The sequence below is a fragment of the Dipodomys spectabilis genome, unplaced genomic scaffold (genome assembly GCF_019054845.1).
Source record: "Dipodomys spectabilis isolate Male_0828 unplaced genomic scaffold, ASM1905484v1 ptg000042l, whole genome shotgun sequence".
Classification (NCBI taxonomy): domain Eukaryota; kingdom Metazoa; phylum Chordata; class Mammalia; order Rodentia; family Heteromyidae; genus Dipodomys; species Dipodomys spectabilis.
The window spans coordinates 2,418,200-2,436,062 of NW_024870719.1; the positions used below are offsets into that span (position 1 = coordinate 2,418,200).

General features: G+C 39.1%; 1 protein-coding gene across 2 annotated transcripts in view; it reads left to right on the forward strand.

The window, feature by feature from the left end:
• Nucleotides 1-17,863, forward strand: part of LOC122106532 (protein only RNase P catalytic subunit) — a 130,647-nt gene that overhangs the window by 48,345 nt on the left and 64,439 nt on the right. For both annotated transcript variants that reach the window (XM_042677905.1, XM_042677908.1), the window contains exon 5: nucleotides 1,642-1,749. In XM_042677905.1, coding sequence (XP_042533839.1) covers nucleotides 1,642-1,749 — 108 coding nt within the window. The remainder of the gene's footprint in view (nucleotides 1-1,641; nucleotides 1,750-17,863) is intronic.

A 17,863-nucleotide genomic window follows, 5' to 3' on the forward strand; every position in this document is an offset into this window, starting at 1 on the left:
GTAGCTTTCTGAAGCATAAACTTAGATCATGTTTATAGGCATTTCTTCTTTTTTGTGCAGACATTAAAAGGTGCATTGTCTTTTATTTCCTGTACTCTGCAGTCACAAAGCCTTACTTTTGCATCAGGCCTTTGTTTATTCAGGCACTCATAAGAGGGAGCCCATGTTCATGTGAAGTGGATGTCATTCCACTTTTTGAGGTAGCATCAATTTCCAGACATACTTCAAAATCAAGCTTTCAAATGTCATGTTCCTTCCATCTTGTGCCTGCTTTTGGTCATTCTTTAGTATATTTAAATACACAGGTTTTTGTTTGTTTTGTCCATCGTGGGGCTTGAACTCTAGGCCTGGGCACTGTCCCTGAGTTCTTCAGCTTAAGGCTAGTGCTCTGCCATTTGAGCCACAGTGCCACTTCCAGCCTTTTCTGTTTATGTGGTGCTGAGGAATTGAACCCAGGGCCTCATGCATGGGAGGCAAGCACTGTACTGCTGAGCCACCTTCCCAGCCTCAATACACACGTTTTTGTTTGTTTGTTTTTGTTTTTTATTGGTCATGGGGCTTGAACTCTGGGTTTTGACGTTGTTTCTGAGCTCTTCAGCTCAAGACCAGTGCCTACCAGTTGAGCCACAGCACCACTTCTAGTTTTCCAGTGGTTAATTGGAGGTAAGAGTCTCATGGGCTTTCCTGCCCAGGCTGGCTTTGAACCGCGATCCCTAGATCTCAGCCTCCTGAATAGGTAGGATTATAGGCATGAGCCACTGGCGCCCGGCTAAATACACAGTTTTTAAATACAGAATTTTTGTTATTCCTGTAATCCAGCATAAACTATTCCATCATTGCCAGAAGCAAGTACTGTCCTCTTGTTTTTCCTCTACACTCATCTCATTTGACAGTTAATATCACTTATTTATTTTGATTATTTGTGCGTCCTCCCATTAAGGTTCACTAAAGTAGGGGATTCTTGTCTTTTTAGTGGTAAAGTGCTAATCATATAGTAGGTGCTCAAAAATTTTTTGTTGAGCCAAGTGCTGGTGGCTAGGCAGGTGCTGTACCATTTGAGCCACATCCCCATCCCTTTCAGCTTAGTAAATTTTCAGATAGGATCTAGTATTTTTGCCAAGGTGAGCCTGGAATAAGATCCTCTTATCTAAACCTCCCTCATAGCTGGGGCTACAGGCACTCACTACCTTGGTCAGTACTGTATTTTAATTATTTTGAGAGGGTCTCTCTATTATTTATTTATTTACTTATTTATTTATTTTGCCAGTTGTTGGGCCTGAACTCTGGGCTTAGGCGCTGTCCCTCAGCTCTTCAGCTCAAGGTTAGCGCTCTACCACTTGAGCCATAGCGCCATCTCTGGCTTTTTCTGCTTATGTGGTGCTGAGGAATTGAACCGAGGGCCTCATGCATGTGAGGCAAGCACTCTACCACTGAGCCACCTTCCCAGCCTGGTCTTTCTAGTACACCCAACTCAAACTCATTGTGTTGTTCAGGCTAGCTTCAAACTCTCAATCCTCCTACCTGAGCTTCCTGAGTCTTGGGACCACAGCTGAGAAGCATCATGTTTGTGTTTTTATTATCAAGTCACCTTTTACAATAATATTCTTAATGTCTTGTTAATATTTTATCTGTCTTTTTTAGGAACTGAAAAGATTTCAGAAATTTGTAAATTCCTGCCCTCCTTTTGATATTGTCATTGATGGCCTCAATGTTGGCAAAATGTACACTAAAGCTCGTGACTCTCAAGTTGTAAGTATAACCTTTATTTTGTTATTCTCCATGTCAAGAAATACTTGTATCTGTTTGTGATCTTCCTTGTGGCTCTTAGCTGTACCATCTTTCCTTCCTCTAAAATTCAGCTCAGTCATCTAAGATCTACCATTTTTATCTCTGGCCAGATGAGTAGTTTGTAAAGCCTGTGAGTAAGAAGTTAAGAAATTTAAAAGAAAGATTGTAACAAAAGACTGGATCTTCCCTTTTTAAAAAATCTCTATTATCTCACATAAGCTTGTGCTCTCTTTGGTATTTGGTATTACTCTATTTCTCTAGTTGAAAGTGATCAATATATCCAAATATATTATCAAAAGCTATTAGTCACTTGTTACTTTTTTTTTTTTTTTGGTGATGCTAGAGATTGAATCCAGAGCTACTCTCACTTGTTAGGCGAGTGCTGTATCATTTTAAGGCTTCCAGCCTTAAAAGTTGCCACCTATTGGAGAAAAGGTTACCTTTCTTAATATTAGATTTAGTCTAGATCCAATATATAAATTTTAATTGATTAAGAATTGGGGGCTGGGAAGGTGGCTCAGTGGTAGAGCGTTTGCCTTGCATGCATGAGGCCCTGGGTTTGATTCCTCAGCACCACATAAGCAAAAAAAGAAAAAAGCCAGAAGTGGTGCTGTGGCTCAAGTGGTAGAGCGCTAGCCTTGAGCTGAAGAGCTGAGGGACAGCGCCCAGGCCCAGAGTTCAGGCCCCATGACCGGACCCAAAAAAAAAAAAAAAAAAGAAACCATGCCTCATACCTATAATCCTAGCTACTTGATGCTTAAATTAAGTGCTTTACAGTTTGAGGCTTATACAGGCAAAAAAGTATGAAAGACCACATCTCAGACAATAGTTGGGCACAGTGGAATGCTCCTGTCCTCCTAACTATGGGGGAAGCTAAGATCAGAAGGATCATGGTTCCAGGAAAGTCCAGACAGAAAGTTTCTCAAGCCTGTATCTCAGTAGAAGAAGCTAGGCATTATGGAATGCACCTGTCATCCCATGTATAGTAGAAAGTGAACAATACCATTGTGGTTCAGGCACACACCCAGGGAAGAAGCAAGGGCCTATCTCAAAAATGACAATAAAAGGGCTGGAGGCATGGCTCATTGGTTAAGTGCTAGCCTAGCAAGAAGTTCAAACCATAAAAGGCTCTGAACTCAAACCATAAAAGTAAAAGTACCACCATTAAAGAAGAAAAGGGAAAAAAAAAAAGCCATTTGCGAGAGGCCCAAAGTAGGATGATTGTGATGTGAAGCTAGCCCCTGGAAAAAAAAATGCAAGATCCTTCATGAAAGAAGGGAAGGAAGGAAGGACAGAAAGAAGGAAGGAAAGAAAGAAAGAAGGGAAAAAAAAGCAAGAAAAAAGAAAGAGAAAGGAAGGAAGAAGAAAGAAAAAGAAAAGAAGGAATTGAAACCAGGGCTATAAAAACTTAGTATATAAGCTGGGCACCAGTTGCTCATGCCTGTAATCCTAGCTACTCAGGAGGTTGAGATAGGATTGGGTGTGAAGACAGCCCAGGCGGAAAAGTTTGTAAGACACTGTTTTCTCAAATAAAGTACCAAAAAAGGGAAAAGTGAAGCTGTGGCCTTAAGCGGTATAGCACTAACCTTGAGAAGAAAAAACAACAACTACTCAGGGACAGCACCCAGGCCCTGAGTTCAAGCCCCAAGACCAGCCAAAAAAACAAACAAACAAAAAAAAGTTGCTGTGGCTCAAGTGATAGAGTGCTTGCCTTGAGCTGAAGAGCTGAGAGACAGCGCCCAGGCCCAGAGTTCAAGCTCCACAACTGAGGACAAGAACAAAACAAAACTATAAAGCTTGGCACCAATGGCTCACACCTGTAGTCCTAGCTACTGAGGAGGCTGAGATCTGAGGCTCACAGTTCAAAGCCAGCCCAGGCAGGAAAGTCCATGAGACTCATCTCCAATAAACTACCAGAAAACAGGAAGTGGCACTGTGGCTCAAGTGGTAGAGTGCTGCCTTAAGATGAAGAGCTCAGGGACAGCATCAGGCCTAGAGTTCAAACCCTATGACCAACAATAACAACAACAAAAACAAAACAAGCAATTAGTGTTTAATGTATAAGGTTTGGAAAAACAGAATAGAAAATAGTATATAATCCTGCCATTCAGCAGTAATCACTTTCAGTATTTTGTTTCTTCCCACTATTTTTCCATTTTTTAAAAATCTATTTGAACTCTAGCTATGTGAAAGTACATTTCCATTTACAGCTGAAGTAAAGTGATATGTGCTATTTTTGCATTTGAGATGGGAAGGATCTTAGAGGCATATATAATAATCCAGAGCCCTGGTAGGAAATAGAGACAAGCTAGATGTTGTTCTAAGAAAATAATAATCTGTAAAAATATTCATAACATGACAGAAGACTAATTTTCCAACAGTATCAAGAAAGCCTGGGAGTAAGAAGTTAAGAAATTTAAAAGAAAGATTGTAACAAAAGACTGGCTCTTTCCTTTTTAAAAAAATCTCTATTATCTCACCTAGGCTTGTGCTCTAGTTGAAAGTGATCAATATATCCCAATATACTATCAAAAGATATTAGTTACTCGTTACTTTTTTTTTTTTTTTGGTGATGCTAGAGATTGAATTCAGAGCTATTCTCACTTGTTAGGCAAGTGCTGTACCATTTTAAGGCTTCCAGCCTTAAAAGTTGTAACCTATTGGAGAAAAGGTTGCCTTTCTTAATATTAGATTTAGTCTAGGTCCAATATACAAATGATAATTAATTAAGAATTGAAACCATGCCTTATACTTATAATCTGTAAGCCTGTAAGAAAATACACCATGGGCCTGGGAAAGTGGCTCAGTGGTAGAGCGTTTGCCTTGCATGCATGAGGCTCTGGGTTCGATTCCTCAGCACCACATAAGCAGAAAAAAAAGCCGGAAGTGGCACTGTGGCTTAAGTGGTAGAGCACTTGCCTTGAGCTGAAGAGCTGAGGTACAGCGCCCAGGTGCAGAGTTCAGGCCCCAAGACCAGACTCAGAAAAAAAAAAAAAAAAAAAAAGAAAGAAAGAAAGAAAATACACCATGTAGTAAAAAAGCAGTTTTTTTTCATTTATAATTATAGACATGCAAATTAAAATATTTACCTTCCTAATTGACTGAGATTGAAAAGTTTTTCAGAGGAAGAGGAAGGATGGGAGCCGTATCATTTTTTGTTGGTTTTTTGTTTTTTGGGTTTTTTTGGTTAGTCATGGGACTTGAACTCAGGGCCTGGGCTCTATCCTTGAGCTTTTTCCCTCAAGGCTGGTGCTTTACCACTTAGAGCCACAGCTTCACTTCTGATTTTCTGGTGGTTAATTGGAGATGACAGTCTCACAGGTATTCCTGCCTGGGCTGTCTTTGAACTGTGATCCTCAGATCTCAGCCTCCCAAGTAGCTAGGATTTATAGGTGTGAGCTACCAACACCTGGCACCATATATTAGTTTGATGGATGATTTAGTGGTAACTTTTAATTTCTGAAGTGTTGAAATTCTACTTGTAAGAACTGACATATTTGTTTATACTAGTACACAAAATCAATATGCACGTGCAGTAATTATTACATCGGTACGCAGAACAATCTGAACAACCTTAATATCTATTAGTACAAAACTTGATATGTATTGAAACATCCATGTAAATTAATAATATCTAACTCCATGTGCTGCTAGCCAAAATCAAAAGTGACAGAGCAACATGCCTAATGTCATTATATTTGTATTAAACAGAAAGGGCTACCTCTATATAGATGAATGTTAGGTAAGTTTGTTTATGGCTAGAAAATTTCTAGAGACTTATGTACTCATGCATACACACACACACACACACATACACACACATGTATTTTTTTTTTTATTGTAAAGATACTATACAGAGGGTTACAGTTACATGAGTGAGGTAATGAGTACACTTCCTCTTGAACATTGTTACCCCCTCCATTGTTTTCCCCCTATCATCCCCTCCCTCTCTCCCTTCCCCGAGGTTCTTTTTTTTTTGATTGTAATTAAGTGATTACATAATTTCCAGAAATTCACAGTATCACACACATGTATTTCACAGTAGTTACTTTTGGGAGATATAGAACAAAAGAATGATACAGCTTCTATTTTTTTTTTTTTTAATTTTCTTTTACAGTAGGCATTATGTTCTATATTTAAAATCAGGAAAGGAGGGGCTGGGAAGGTGGCTCAGTGGTAGAGAGCTTGCCTTGCATGCATGAGGCCCTGGGTTCGATTCCTCAGCACCACATAAGCAAAAAGAAAAAAAACCAGAAGTGGCGCTGTGGCTCAAGTGGTAGAGCGCTAGCCTTAAGCTGAAGAGCTGAGGGACAGCGCCCAGGCCTAGAGTTCAGGCCCCACGACTGGACCCAAAAAAAAAAAAATCAGGAAAGGAAAATAAAGGCATTTTTGGTTAAGTATTCTAAGATTCTAAAATATGTATATTTTTCTTGAGTCATGGATATGTGTGTGTGCATGTTACCTGGGGAGTTGAACTTGGGACTTGGTAGGTGCTCTACCATTTGAATCATGCCTGCAGCCCTTTTTGACTTTAGTTATTTTTCAGATGGAGTTTCATTTTTTGTCTTTGAAAATACTTATTCCAGGGTCTGGCACATGCTTTTTAGTACCTTAAAAAGCATACCCATGTGAGTGTATTTATTGCCCATGGTTGTAATGTCATAAAAACTTAAAAGCATGATCATTATTTGGAATGTACTTAATTTCCTAGTTTAAATATATGACAATCACAATTCTCTTAGTTTTGTCCGTCTTCATCTTCATACTTTTTTAACTGATGCCCAGAATTTTAATTTATATCACTAAGTAAATGGCTAACTTCTCTGTAAAGTAATTTAAGAAATTATATGGAGAGTCTAGAAAAAATTAAGAATTGTTTCTAATATTAGTCAGAATAAGCTAGGTTATGCTGCAGTAATGACTCAAAATTTCAGTGTCTTAAAACAACAAAGCCTCAGGTGTTAGCACGTACGTGTAATCCCAGCACTTGGGAGGCTAAGGCAAGAAGAGCATGAGTTTGAGGCCAGCTCGGGATCCAAAGCAAGTTCTAGATTACTTTTAGTAAGACCTTGTCTCCAAAAAAGCACCACCACCCACAACAAAATTTATTTTGTGTTTTCCTACATGGTTGTTTGTGTTACTATCTTCTTATTTTAGCACCTAGAAGAAATGGAATGGTGCAGATCACTGTGGCCAGGGGACAGGGAAAGTGAAAAGGAATATACAGCCTTTTAAAGCTCTACTCTGAGGTGATACCTATCCCTTCTTTACTAGTAGCTTATGCAAATTACCTAGGTACCTGAATCCAGTATGACTGAGAAAGCAATCTTACAAGGTTCTCAAAAGAAAAATGAGCATTTTTCCAAAGTCTGTCACACTGAGATGGTGATACCTTGCTTGTTATCATTGTTAAGTCTATCTAGCCCAGGAGCTAAAAGTGAGTTTCACCATGGCAGTATAAACTGTCTTTGCCTGGATTTTTATATTACATTATATTTTAGTAATTGATTGTTGTTTATTTTCAAGATCAAGGTCCTTTACTGTAGTTTTGTGTGGAAATGTGTGTGTGGGGGGGGGGGTCCCCTGAAGTGGGAGCAGAGGGAAGAGTTAGAGCCTTGCAACTTGCTAGTCAGGTGCTCTACTACTTGAGCCAAGCCCACAGCCCTTTCTGCTTTAGTTTTATTTCTTTTTTTTTTTTTGCCAGTCCTGGGGCCTGGGCCTGGGCCTGGGCTCTGTCCCTGAGCTTCTTAAGTACTCAGAATTGGCATCTGACCAGTAAATGCACTAAATATCAGTCAGATGTGCGCATTGTTGGGCCTGTGTCATTTCTGTGAAAGTAAGCAAATAGTGAATAATGCAGTTTGAAGGCTGATGGAGGCAAAGAGCCTTAAAAAAAAAAAGTATATTCCTTGGGTTGGAGAATGTCTTTAGTTTTATTTCACATAGGGCCCTGAGTTTTAGCCTAGGACAACCTGGCTTGCGATCTCCTATTTACACCTCACATCCCTAAGAGGATAGGGATCATCTCACATCAACATGCCAGCTTAGTGGTTGAAATGGACTCTGCTTAACTTTTTCCTAGATTGGCCTCCAACTGTGATCGTCCCAATCTCTGCCTTCTGAGAATTTGGGATTACAGGTGTGCACCACCATGCCTGGCATGAGCTTATACTTCTGTTTTTTTCTTTTTCCTAGGATGATCAGGGAGGGAATTCTACAAGTCTCTGTCACTCATACTTTGCTCATACTTTCACAACTTGGATTTTCTTTTCAATTACCAAATCAGTAATAATAGGATATATGAAACTGCTTTGAAGGGACAGGGACAGCATACCAACTTTTCACTTAGAAAAGAGAAGTATATAAAGTAGAAAGCTTCTTATGCTGCATTTTCTTTCATTGTCTCCCCCACCCACATGCTTCCGTGGTTCATTCCTTATACTTTTGTTCCTATTCCTTTTGTAGTCTATATTTTGGATAACCAGTGTTCATTTGAACCTCCTCTAATAGACTGTGGGGGAGGAAGAGTAGTACATCATTTTACTTAATCTTGCTGGCTGTTCAAAATGCCGCTCCTAAAAATAAAGTTTTAAAAAAATGCTGTTCCTTTTTTTTGTAGCTGGGAATTGGTTAAAATGGCATCAGCAGAATGAAAACTTGTAATGTAATTTGAAAGAATTATGGCCAGACATCTGCACTGAATGCTTTCTTTCTTATAGTGTACTTGGGGCATTGAATAGAAAGTAGTTGGGTGGAAACTGCAAAATTGTTTTGATTGCCATCTTGTAGTTGGTTTTTACTGTGGTGAAAGAAAAGTGGAGGCTAGAGGATTAGCTATTGATGGTCATTTACTAGAGCATTTGCTTGGCAGAGTTCTCATTCTCTTTTTTTTCCCTGCCACTCAAAGTCATTTTATTTCTCTCTGTCCATTTATGTGGCCTCTTGTAAATGTTTCAATACATAAAGTACCTGAGACACAATGAACTGTGGCTAGTATATGTGAATGTGTATACAATCATGGGCATATTGTTTTAGGCCAGTCTGTAGAAATGTTGAGAAGTTGGTCACCAATAGTGCTTGAAATTCTCTTTCAGTAATATGATAGTAACAAGGAAACTCATAAGTACCTTATCATTTTAAGAAGAACAAATATTAAATGTTGGCCATGGAATTTCTGTTTTGCCTCCTTTTAAATATTCTTCCCCATAAGTGTTTCTAAACACTATCTCTTAAGATGTAGTAGCACCATTGCAAAGCTGGTGATGTATGCTCATGCATACACAGTATAAACAAAGCCCTAGGTTTGATTCCCAGCACCCCTCCCCCCAAAAATGAGTAAATAAAAGAATACTAAAAATAAAATAGCAGTCTGGGTGTTGTGGCACAAACATAAACCTGTAACCCTAGCACTCTGGAGAATGAGATAGGAGAATCATGAGTTTAAGACCAGCCTGGCTGTACAGTGAGAGCCTTGCCTTAAGGGGAAAAAAATCCACAGGGTAGTACCATAAGATAAATGAAAATGAAGTACACTGTATTTATTATGGTAGACTTTCTGCAGTTTGGGACCTATAAAACATAGCCAAAAAGTTTAAAAGCCATAAAAGCCTGAAAAAAGTAAAAAAAATCAATGCTAAAAACCCTATAATGATAATAATAGTGTTAATAATAATAATATAATGATAGTATCAACTGGCTATTGAGTATCTCCTATGTGTCATGCTCTTTACATTTATTTTACACTTGAGTCCTATGAGGCAGGGGTACCAGTGGCTTATGCCTGTAATCCTAACAACTCAGGAAGTTGAGATCTGAGGATTACAGTTTGAAGCCACCCCAGGAAGGAAAGTTCATGAGATACTTAGCTCCCATTAAACACCAAAAAATGCTGAAAGTGGAACTGTGGCTCAAGTGGTGGGGTTCTAGCCTTGAGCAAGAAAGATCAGGGATACCAACAAGCCCTGATTTCAGGCTTTAGGACTGGAACACACACAGAAAAGTCCTGGGAGGTAGACAATTCCTCCATTTTACAAATGGTAAATTGTCTCTGCTTGTCTAAAGTCACAGGCTGAAAAGTAAGAGAGAGCTGCTCAACTTCACCACTTACTGGAGGCTTCTTCAGGCTTTTGCTTAGAACCTATCTACTCTTTCAGACAGCTCTCCAGGCCCCAGCAGTCTGTGGCAGCAGTCCAGTGTGTATGCATGAAGGACATATACATGGTATATACACATACACATCTGAGGGAAGTTGGGGGGAAGGCACAGAATCAGTGGAAAACAGATGAAAATGTGCCAGTAGCAAAGCCCATCAGCTGCACTGGACACTGATGAAAGTGAACCAAACAACTCGTGGGCAGAGATGGGAGGGAGGAAATCAGAGAAAATGAGTGAACTGATGATACCAACCAAAGAAAAGAAATGTACTTATCACCTGATGTTTATAATGGTAACTCCACGGTATATCTCTCTAAGACAACAATAAAGTAATTTACAAAAAAAAAAGTGGGAGGACAAGTTTTCTGCTAGCAACAATTGAACTTTTGATGGGGAAAAGAGATTGCCCAAGTTGAAAGAGAATAGCTGTTATAAGAAGATAGAAAGTAGCCAGGTGCTGGGTGGCTCACACCTGTAATCCTTGCTACTCAGGAGCAGACATCTGGAAAGTAAGACACAAATCAGCCTGAGCAGGAAAGTCTGTCAGCAAAAGGCTAGACTACAAACATGCAGTGGTAAAGCATCAAGCAAGTTTAAAATGCAGTACTAGCAAAAAGTAAAAGAGCTGAGCACCAGGCTCACACCTGTAATCCTAGCTACTCAGGATGCTGAGATCTGAGGATCACAGTTCAAAGCCAGCCTGGGAAAGAAAGTCCATGAGACTCTTATCTCCAGTTAACCATCAGAAAACCAGAAATGGCACTGTGGCTCAAGTGGTCGAGCACTTGCCTTGAGCTGAAGAGCTCAGGGACAGCACCCAGGCACAGAGTTCAAGCCCCACAACGGACAAAAAAAAAAAAAAAAAGAAAGAGAAAAAGAAAGTAGATTATAGTAGCTCATGTTCAAAATAATAAAAGCCTAACAATCTTTATCCCATTTTAGAGGTGGACAAATTATATTTTTTTTGAAAACTTGTAATTGTAAACTCTGATTATATTCTACTTTAGAATGAAGGTAGATTATAATGCATTCTAGAAAAGTTTTTCCTACAATATGATTTTAAGTTTTATTGTTTATTCAGAAATGCATTTACCTGAAATTTAAATATAAACATGTTCGTATGAATGAAGTATCCTCAGAGTTTATTTTGTTATATAAAAGATGTTATTAGGGCTGAGGATGTGGCTCAGTGGTAGAGTACTTACCCAGCATGCATGAAGCCCTGGTTTTGATTCCTCAGTACCACATAAAGAAAAAAAGCCAGAAGTGGTGCTGTGCTAGCCTTAAGCAAAAGAAGCTCAGGGACAGTGCCCAGGCCCTGATTTCAAACCCCAGAACTGGCCAAAAAAAAAAAGATGCTATTAGCCAGGTTCAGAGGCTCATGCCGATAATCTTATCTACTGTGGAGGTTGAAGTCTGAGGATCAAAGCCAGCCCGGGGCAGAAAGTTCCTGAAACTTTTTTTTTTTTTTGCCAGTCTGTGCCTCGGTGCTGTCCTTGATACATTTTGTACTTAAGGCTAGTGCTATCACTTGAGCTACAGTGCCACTTCTGACTTTTTCTGAGTAGTTTATAGTGCCACTCTGACTTTTTCTGAGTAGTTTATAGGAGATAAGAGTCCCAAAGACTTTCCTACCTGGGCAGAAAAGTGTGTGATCCTCAGATCTCAGCCTCCTGAATAGCTAGAATTACAGGCATGAGCCACTGCTGCCTGACTTCCATGAGACTCTTATTTCCAGTAAAAATTCAAAAAAGTCAAAAGTGGAGCTGTGGGTCAAGTGGTATGGAGTTAGCCTTGAGCAAAAAAAAAATAAGGGACAGCACTCAGACCCTGAATTCAAACCCCAAGACTGGTACACATAAAAAAAGATTTATGATTTGTTTGTTTTGAGTCAGAGTTGCTGGGTTGCTGAGCCTGGCATAAAACTTACCTGTTGCTCTGGCTGGCTTCTAGCTCATGATCCTTCTGGAGTACTGGGATTGATTACAAGTGTGCACCACCATGCTCAGCAGGTATCATTCTTATTTTACATTTAGAAAACATTAGCCAAGCACTGTCTTATTTTGTAAGTGGTAATATCAATTTAGCTTTATGGAATCAGTTTGATATTGTACTCAAAACATACATGGATATAGCAATTTTTCTTCTAGAAATCTATTCTGCAGAAAAATTTGCACAAATATATAAATATGCACAAAATATACATAAATTTTCATTGCATCTTTGTAATAGCAAAAATTGGGAATCGTAGAAGCCAGTTGAATACTGGAGGTAAATTTACATTACTGACATAGAAAGATACCTACAGTATATGAAAAAGACAAAATGAAACAAAATATAAGATGGGCATGGTGGCACACGCCTATTCATCCCAGTTCTTGAGTGGGAAGATTCAAAGTACAAGGCCAGCATGAACAACTTTACTTAGGCTCTGTCTCAAAATAAAATGAAAAGTGCTGTGGGTAGAGTTCAGTGGTAGAGTGCTTGCCTCACTTGAGCAGAGTCCTGAATTCAATTCCTACTTTTGAAGAAAAAAAAGAAAAGAAAAAAAGTTTATAAGATGATCCCATTTTGTTTAAAATGTACTACAAAAATTACTATGCATGTGTGTGTTTAGCAAGACAATCTGGTAATAAAAAGTCTGTACTCATCAGTATTGGGAAAATGAACTTCACTTTTTCTTTTATAAGTATTTATTACTCTTTCTTTTTTCTTTTTCTTTTTGGGTCCAGTGTGAGGCCTGAACTCTGGGCCTGGGTACTGTCCCTCAGTTCTTCAGCTCAAGGCTAGCGCTCTACCACTTGAGCCACAGCACCACTTCCGGCTTTTTTTTCCTGCTTATGTGGTGCTGAGGAATCGAACCCAGGGCCTCATGCATGCAAGGCAAGCACTCTACCACTGAGCCAACTTCCCAGCCCTCCTTTCTTTTCTTGTGTTTGTCCTAGGTCCTGAACTTAGTGCGTGGGCACTGTCCTTGAGCTTCTTTAATCAAGACTAACACTTGAGCCACTTCTGGCTTCTTTGGTAGTTAATTGAAGCTAGAATTCTCACGGGCTTCCCTTCCTGGGCTGGCTTTCAGCTCTGATCCTCAGATCTCAGCCTCCTGAGTAGCTAAGATTACAGGCGTGAGCCACTGTTGCCCAACTAGAATTGTTATTTTGTTGTTGGTGGTGGTTGTGTGGCTTGAACTCTGGGCCTGGGCGCTGTCCCTGAGCTCTTCAGCTTAAGGCTAGTGTGCTACCACTTGAGCCAAGCACCATTTCCAGTTTTCTGGTGGTTAATTGAGTATGAGTCTCATAGACTTTCCTGCCTGAGCTGGCTTTGAACTGTGATCTCAGCCTCCTGAGTAGCTGGATTACAGGAGTGAGCCACCGGTGCCCAGCTAGAATTATTCTTTTTTTGTTGTTGTTGTCGGTCGTGGGGCCTGAACTCTGGGCCTGGGGGCTGTCCCTCAGCTCTTCAGCTGTAGACTAGTGCTCTACCACTTGAACCTCAGCTCCACTTCTGGCTTTCTCTGCTTATGTGGTGCTGAGGAATCGAACCCAGGGCCCCATGCATGCAAGGCAAGCACTCTACCACTGAGCCACCTTCCCAGCCCCTAGAATTATTCTTTTATGTACCAGCTGCTATTGAAGTAAATGATAAACTATCAGCTGAGTTTCTAGTGACATGATCAAGGGCATTGAGTTGAAAATTGAATGAACCATGCAGTTAGTTAGTTTTGTTGTTGTTGGGTAAGTGTTGGAGGGGGATAATGGGGTTGAACTAAGGGCCTTATGGAAACCAGACAAGCACTCTACCATTTGAATCATGCCTCCAGCTCCTTTTTCCTTAGTTATTTTTTCAAATAGGGTCTCAATGTCTGCCTGGGCCAGTTTCGACCAAAGTCCATCTACTTAGGCTTCCTGTATAGCTGGAATGATAGATGAGTACTCCCAGACCAAAATTTTTTATTGGCTGAGATGGCATCTTACAAGCTTTTTGCAGTCTCCTGATCTCAGCTTCCCAAGAAGCTAGGATTACAGACACGAACTGTACCTGACTAGTTAATTTCTATAATGAGTTTAACTTTATATTCCTTTCTTTCCAAATGTCTCTGAAAGCCACACTTTGCCTAATATTTGAATTGAAACTTCCTGGATTATATTAGTCAAATGATCAAGTGTCTTAGAATAGCCTTGTTAAGAATATAGTTGCCAAGCTCCTGTACCTGTTACCTCTGGTAAAATCTTAATGGCAAGTTAATTCCTTGTCTTAATGTGTCTGTGTGCTAAATATTTGGGGTGTGGTGAAATTGTCTTTGTGAATCATTATTGTGTATATCTTGCTTCTATGACAATATTTTGAAACACCTTCCTTAGGAATGTGGTAATTAGAAGCCACCTATGAAAATGTAATCCCATGTTAGCTATTATATATATATATATATATATATATTATATTATATTATATATCTGTTATGTCAGTAAGGTAAATAATGATTCCAAAGTGAGTGGTAAATTTACCTGAGCTTTTCTTTAAAATGATGTAAATTTCATGTGTGTTTGATTTTCAGCAATTCGGACTTTTTTTCTGGATAGATGGTTATAGATAGAGATAGATGGGTGTATTATAATAATATACACAATACAGAAAATAAAATAAATTTAAAAGAAAATAAGGTTAAAATAAGAAGAAGGCCCAAAGGGAAAAGAGCTAAGGGAAACAAAAGGTTTGAGGTATGTATATGTGATCTCTTTTATTGTTTTTTGTTTGTTTTGTTTTTTGAGCTGGTCATGGGGTTTGAATTCAGGACCTAGACTCTCAGCTTCTTTGTTCAATGACAGTGTTTTACCACTTGAGCCACAGCTCAACTTCCAGCTTTTTAGTGTTTAATTGATAGTCTTATGAACTTTCTTGTCTGACCTGGCTTTGAACAGATCTCAGCCTCCTGAGTAGCTTGTATTATAGGCATGAGCCACCAGCCCTCAGTCTCTAGGTGTTTTCTTAACATGGCTGTAAATTCTGTCAACAAACTTGAAGATGCAACATGATCACTTAAGACCAAGGTCTTCCTACTTTTTTTTTTTTTTTTTTTTTTTTGGGGGGGGGGGGGTCCGGTCATAAGGCCTGAACTCTGGGCCTGGGCGCTGTCCCTCAGCTCTTCAGGTCAAGGCTAGCACTCTACCACTTGAGCCACAGCACCACTTCCAGCTTTTTTTCTTTTTGCTTATGTGGTACTGAGGAATCAAACCCAGGGCCTCATGCATGCAAGGCAAGCACTCTACCACTGAGCCACCTTCCCAGCCCATACTTTTATCTGCCTATATGTTGTTCCTAAGCATCCCATACCCCCATTTTATTTTCTTTTTTCTTTCTTTTTTAAATTGTTATATAAAGGTGATGTACAGAAGGATTGCAGTTACATAAGTCAGGTAAAGAGTACATTTCTTTTGGGATACTGTCATCCCTTCCCTTGCTCTCCCAGGTTTTCCCTCCAATACCTATCCATAAGTTGTATAGTTTATTTTCAACAGTGTCCAGTGAGTACCATTGCTGTGTTTGTTCACCCTTTGTCCCTCCATTTTTGTGCCTCTCATTACACTCCAAAACACTCTTGTTCATTTTTATAAATATTATTTTGTATGGTAAGATGCATATAGGCGTTGTGCCTTTCTGTTCTTCCATATTCCCATTTTAAACATCTCTGTTTACTTAAAGAGGTTCTCAAAGGAGGTGGCTTGGGGACAAGGAAACAAAAAAGAGATCAGAACTTTGGAGAGTGGAGAAGTTCAAAGTCATCCAATTCTGCTATATTTTCCAGTGAACTATTTTTATCAGAAGATTTTGTAAGATTAAACAGGAACAAATTGTTCAGGGAAAGTACTATTATTCCTCATATTGAAATCCAAAGGATTTCTCCTGTGGACCTTCAAGGGACAGAGCTAGTTGAGTGGACTGTGTAAGAATTGGTAGAAAAGTAGTCAGAAGAATGTTGTATGAGCATGAAGGAGGCCTCTGAAGGTATCACTGGTAACTCAGCATTACAAATGCCATGAAATTGGTAAGTAGACTTGGTAATAGGATATATGTCCTTTAGACCCTTTGGGGAAATGAATACGTTCATTTTTTTTCACTTCAGATCTATTGTAATCCATAGCAAACTAGACCTTGTTTTAAAAACTTGTAACTATTATTTTATTGCAGTTTTTTAAGTCTAGTTAAAAATACAGTGTATCAGCTGGGCGCTGGTGGTTCATCCTAGCTACTCAGGAGGCTGAGATCTGGGGATCATGGTTCAAAGCCAGCCAGGGCAGAAAAGTTTTTGAGACTCTTATCTCTAATAAACTACTCAGAAAAAGCCAGAACTGGCACTGTGGTTCAAGTGGTAGAGCACTAGTATTGAGGACAGAGAGGCTCAGGGAGAGCATCCAGGCCTGAGTTTAAGCCTCAGGATTGCCTTCCTCCCCCCCTTAAACCCCCCAAAATATATATGTATCTATGTATAGTGTATCTCTATTATCCCTGCTGTTTAGCAATCACTTTAAAGAGATATTTGTATGAATCTCAATATCAGAGTTGTCTTTGATGTTACATAATTATAGTGACATTTGCTAAGCTATGAATGTTTGTACTATGTAAAATTCATCTTGAAATGTAATCCCCAGTGCAGCAGTATCAAGAGATGGCAGCTTCAGAAAATGAAGGCCTTGATAGCTCTGCTGTCATGAGATTAGCATACTTATAACAGGGCTTGAGGAAATGAGTTTTAGCTTCTTTCCTCTTTTGTCTCTTCTATAAAGTGAGGACACAGCATAGCAAAGTACATCTTGGGAAAGGATTGGGGCCCTCACCAGATACTGAACCTATTGTTATCTTAATCTTGAAATTCCTAGCCTCCAGACTGGAATTACCCAGTCCAGTAAATTACCCAGTTTGAGGTGTCTGGATATAAAAGCACAAGTAGACTGAAACAGAACTCTTTTTTTTTTTTCCTTTGTCAGTCGTGGGGCCTGAACTCTGAGCCTGGGCACTGTCCCTCAGCTCTTCGCTCAAGATTAGCACTCTACCACTTGAGTCACAGCGCCACTTCTGGCTTTTTCTGCTTATGTGGTGCTGAGGAATCGAACCCAGGGCCTCATACATGCAAGGCAAGCACTGAGCCAGCCACCTTCCCAGTCCCCTTCTCCCCCCACTTTTTTTTTTTTTTTAACATAGGTCTTATATTGCTTATCATTCACAATTTTACAAATATTTGTACTAGAATTTATTAATTGTACAAGGGCAGCATTTCATTGTAACGTTCCCATACATGCATACAATGTGCTTTAATCAAAATCACCCCCTCCATCACTCTCACTCCCAGTACTATTTCTTAAACCTAAAAAAGAAGCTTGTAAAAGCTTGTAAACTTAACCTGATACTTAATTTTTAATTTTTTTCTGAACCATAAATACTTAGAATACTTACAGTGTTTATATCTATGAAGTTATAGGGTTAATCTAAATATAAACTTTCCAGTTATCTTTTCCCAGAGAAAGATCTACACATTATTACGTGATGCGATGTTAGGAAATGTTGAAAATGTTATCTACTTAGAAAAGAAATAATAATAAGTATTTTTATTGAGTTTACACTTGTAGGTTAAATTGAAACAGCAGTTTCTCTTCAAATGAACCAAAATAACCCTGCAAAAACATATGATTTTAAGAGTATCAGTCTTTTACCAAAATAAGAACTTGAAGATGAAAATCCCCAAACCAGCAGTCCCATGGTTTTATATGTGTGTGTGTGTATACATATATATATATATATATATATATATATATATATGCATACCAAATGCTTATTTTCCAGTATTTTGTTTTAGCAATTTTATTTCAGTGTCCATCACATGGTTATCATTGTGACATTGATCAGTTAAGAACAACTCATTTGGCTT